At 29.0% G+C, this 4697-nt stretch overlaps 1 protein-coding gene across 2 annotated transcripts in view; it reads left to right on the top strand.

Annotated features, from left to right (window-relative positions):
- LOC117171948 (zeta-sarcoglycan) overlaps positions 1–4697 on the top strand; it is a 652034-nt gene that overhangs the window by 475727 nt on the left and 171610 nt on the right. The window contains exon 1 of one of the 2 annotated variants that reach the window (XM_033359628.1): positions 472–1298. The exons of the other annotated variant lie outside the window; for it this stretch is intronic. Coding sequence (XP_033215519.1) covers positions 1254–1298 — 45 coding nt within the window. The 5' untranslated portion in view covers positions 472–1253. Of the gene's footprint in view, positions 1–471; positions 1299–4697 lie in introns of those variants that run through there. 2 annotated transcript variants of the gene reach the window in all.

Raw genomic sequence — 4697 nt, 5'->3', positions numbered from 1 at the left:
GAGGGTTAGCGTTCGCAGATGATAAGGTTGTTACGGCAGAGTCTATCGAAGACCTACAAAGAATGTTGAATAAACTAAATGCAAGCATGAAGAGCATGGGCCCTTTTGGGTCCTTTTCCAACTCCCGATAATATTCCCAAAAAAATCCCGCTATTAGTAGCGAAATTTCGGTACATGTAGCGTATGCATGGCCACATCACATACACATGGGTATATCTATACTGCATTACATTTGTCGCGAATAAACCATAGAAATAGCTTGGACTAGACTTGATGCAGGGGACGATAGTATAGTATGGACAAGTTTATTTCGGCCCGTCTGCTTCTTCCGCTTCGTCTTCCTACCTCTTTTTATTTCACGTCCACTTATTCTTCCCCTTCTCTTTCTTTGTCCTCGGCGACTTTCTCCTCCCACGTGTCTTTCGCGATAGAGAACTTGGCAAGAGGCACTTCTTGAGCCAAGAAGCACAACTCAGCTTGGCACGCGCCCGCCGGTTCAATCGAGTGAAAGTCAAAGAAAACAGTTACCAGGCCACTTAGTTCGCTCGCTGTTCGTGTCGTTGATTTAACTGCTTATCGACGCGAGGCGAGGGTGAAAACGCTTTAGGCACCAAGTGCGAATAACGTCACGTAATACCGGTACGAACCATTTGTCGCGTTTTCTCTGATAGAACATTGTTCAAACTAGTGCAACAACAGTGAAACTCCTTCCAGACAACTTCTTTTAAGAAATGGACTCATTCGATGATAAGTGAAAAGATATCGCGTCCGAAGTGTTCTTATCAGAAAAGAGCTTGACGAGGCTGTTGCTGTTTCACAATAAAATCTTGACGACCATTAAGTGAAATGAACTTTTCTTTGGAGACTTAAAACCACTGGCATTGCATTCAGTGCAGAGTCGTAAAAATGATAAACTGGTGAATACTTGATAGAATTTTTCATTTCGTTCAATTTTTCAAAGTAAATAGAGTATTTCAATGAAAAAGCTATTTATATCTTAGAATGGTGTTTGTATTCCTACTACATATTCTAGTTGGAATTTACGTGCATAAGATTTTACTATGATAAGGAAACAGGTTTTGTAATCTGATCTAAGACTATAAATCATAAAATTGTTAAGTAAATCATTAAAATATCGAGATGGAAACCCTTTGTTGTAAAAGTGAACCAAATTTTATGTATGGAATGATTAAAAATGAATAGTCTGTGTCTTTATGAAGTGCGGAATATGGGAGAAATATTAAAAGTGCAATATGGAATGTGAAGAAGCGCAAAGTACCATTAGTACTTTAAAAGAGGTTTGTAAGTTTATTACTCTCGTGATCTTTTAGTATGTCATATTCCTTCATAGTTTGTAAGAATGTTAGTGATGATGTTAGTAATTTTTTCGAAATAGATTACTTTCCTTCGCTAGCATATCAACTTTTTGAATACGCAAAAAAAATACTTGTCTCTGCTCTCTATATAAAAAAGTAATTTTGGTACATTCCTTGCATGGGAAATTAAGCTTTATGGTTTAAAAATGAAATAAATAAAAAATATAAATTTCAGTATGATAATTAAAAACATTTAATTATAACATTGAATTCGATCATACTATAAACAATTCTATAACAAGCGATACTAAACTCGTAGTGTCTCATTCATTGTTTCGCGAAATAATTGTATTAATCGAATAATGGTTAGCATCGTAGTAACACCAATTCTGAATATAATTGCATAGCCAATAACTGAATTAGGCTACAGATCGACGTTTATTTTGAAAAACAATTGACCTGTAACTGGGCTAACCGGAGCTAGTGTGTAAATTATATTCAATTGATTTTCAACTATTATTAAATAACTTTTTGAGGAACAATGAGTTAAGTCCGAAAGCAATTCTACGCGTAATCAATCGGAAAAATAAAATCTCTTATTAAAATACTTTTTCTATATTTTTTTATTGATAAAAATTTTGAAGTTAATAAATGTAAGTAATTATTTCCATTCAGGAATTAAAAGTTTTTTCCAAGTCCATAAAAAATGCAATATTATATTAATAATAATACAATATCAGAATTTTGAAGAAGTATTTATTTGTTAGCATTTCTTGAACACTTAAATTGTAGGTGAAACAAAATTCTGAGAATTGAGAAAAAGAAAATAACTATTATAAGTTTTTTTTTAAATTTATATAAATATAACTTTTAAAAGATTTTTGGGAAAATTAGAAAAGATTTTTGAATATTACAGATGTCTCAAAAAAATCAGGCAGAGTTTACAGACGTTTTTTCATTTTATAGGATCTTAGGAAATATTATGAAAAATTCGCATATTTTTAAAAAATTTTAGGACTTTTTGAGGTTTGGATGAAATCAAAAAATAATTGGTGAATTTTCTGAAATTTTTCCAAGTTTTTAGATATTTTAAATTTATTTAAAACGTCTCAAATTCCTAAAAATATTTTGAGCTAAGTCGAATTTTCCTTGAAATATTGAAAAATCATGCAAGGCGTAAAAAAGTCGCCTTATAATCTTCTAAATTTGCCCAGGATTTTAAAGGAAATTCGTTTATTCTCTTAAAACCTTTCGAAATTCTTTTAAAGCTCATTGAGCTTATTTTTTAAATCCTTAAAAGTGTAAATTTTTAAACATCTTCTATCTTTTATTTTTTAATCTTACCAAATTGGAATAGTTTGCTTTAAAAGCTTTTGTCCTCTTTTTCGAAATTTTAGGAAATCTTTTAAATGTTTAAATTAAAAAAATTGCCTTTAAAATCGTAAACATTTTAGTGGAGTAATTATGAAATCTTTTGAGATGGTTTGAAATCTTTTTTTAATTCTTCCTAAACAAAAAACCTTTTTTCTTCATTTTCCTGAAACCTTACAGAATGAATGAATTATTTTTTAATCGTTTAAAAATCTCTGAATATCTCTTAATTCTACTCATCTTTTTTTGATTATGTAATTTGCCAAAATTGCAAGATCTTTTACGCTTCTTTGAAAAATTGTATGAAATAATTAAAAATGTTTTGCAATCTTTTCCAATTTTCTCTTGCAATTTATTAAAATCATTTAGAATTTACCCTGAATTTTATAAAGATTTTTTTCATTCTCTTGACACCCTGCAAAATTTTAAGTCTTCCATGTTTTTTTAACGGACATTTTGAAATCTTAAAAATTTTAAATCATTATTTCAAACTAATACCTAAACCCTTACGAATTTTCCCAAACATCTTGAATAAAATTTGCTCTCTTCAAATTTTTTATAATTACGAAAAAGCTTCTAATGTTCTACAAAACGATTTTTTGACCATAATCTTATTTTTCTTAGCTCTTTGAAAATGTAAGAAAATTTAAAAAAATTTAAAAATGATTGTAAATAAACAGTCATTTACAATCTAAATTATCTCTTTTATCAATTATGTTTAGAAACATTTAGAAATAAATTTGATGATGAAAAAATGATATGCAAAGGTGATGGTGCAGAAATTTCATAAATTAAAAATGATACGTAATCGGGTCAAAATACACCACCCCCTCACCCCCACAACAAAGCGTAACGATACACAAACCCTTTCTCCCTTTTCAATGTTACGCAATATGTAAACGCTTCTTTGCTGGTTGTAATATTTTAGTCAGTTGCTTTATATTTGTATTAAATTTTGTTTATCGAAATTCAAAGGTACCAAAAGGAGGTACAAGTCTCAAAATTGTAGTTTGGTACCTTTTTTTTAAGTTATAGACAAAAAAGTATTTCTTTTTGTGTACTAGGATGGATCAGCTTAAAAAACCATTATGTACAAAAATAGATGGCCCTATATGCGCACGAAAGAATCCAGCTGAAAAATGATGAGACTGAACAAATTTATTAGTCACTCGTAATTGAATTTCGCTTATGTTGAAAGTTATGCAATGTGAAATTTAAATTTACAACAAAATTTTCAGTTTCCCAGTCCAGTGAATATCCTCATAGTTGTTGATTGTAATATTTTGGTGAATTGTTTTATATTTGTATCAAATTATTTTTTAATTTGGAGATACCACTCTAAAAGTTGTAGTTTGGTACTTCTTTTTTACAAAAAGTAAATACAAAATACAAAATACAAAATATATACTTTTATTTATTTTAGAAACAAATAATATGTCTAATTAACAAATAATTATTAAAATACTATAATAACCGCCGAATTCATTAAAAATTCAATATTCATTGTTTAACTTTGTTTATTCAATTTGAATTGTTTGAAATGAAAAATATTTAAATATATTAAAATTAATAATTCGATTAATAATTCAAGACGTTAAAGTCGAGAAAGTATGATTTTTGTAGAAAATGCAATTTCATAAAAATAATACTTAGCAATGTTTGTCTTTTCTTGCTTCAGTTGTATATATTAATTTTTATAACAATTTTTATCACTAGATTATTGCTTTCGTACCAATATCACTGAAAATTCGTTATCTCAAGCTCTGTTGTTAATGAAGGAACATTTGATATTTTTAATCTTTATCCTTTTTGTGGTTCGACAGGTACCAATCTCCATCTTTTGGATCCCTTCCTAATTGGAAACAAAAATCGCTCCATTCTAGTGAACATGTAACAATGCTGGTATAAAATAATAATTGAAAGATGGAATACATAGAGTTTCGTCTATCTCTAATTAAAAAATAAAATAGAAAAAGCTGAAAATTCTACATATGCCAGAAATATAATGCA

This window comes from Belonocnema kinseyi, chromosome 4 (genome assembly GCF_010883055.1).
Source record: "Belonocnema kinseyi isolate 2016_QV_RU_SX_M_011 chromosome 4, B_treatae_v1, whole genome shotgun sequence".
Taxonomy (NCBI): domain Eukaryota; kingdom Metazoa; phylum Arthropoda; class Insecta; order Hymenoptera; family Cynipidae; genus Belonocnema; species Belonocnema kinseyi.
This window is presented reverse-complemented; position numbering and strand designations above follow the sequence as displayed.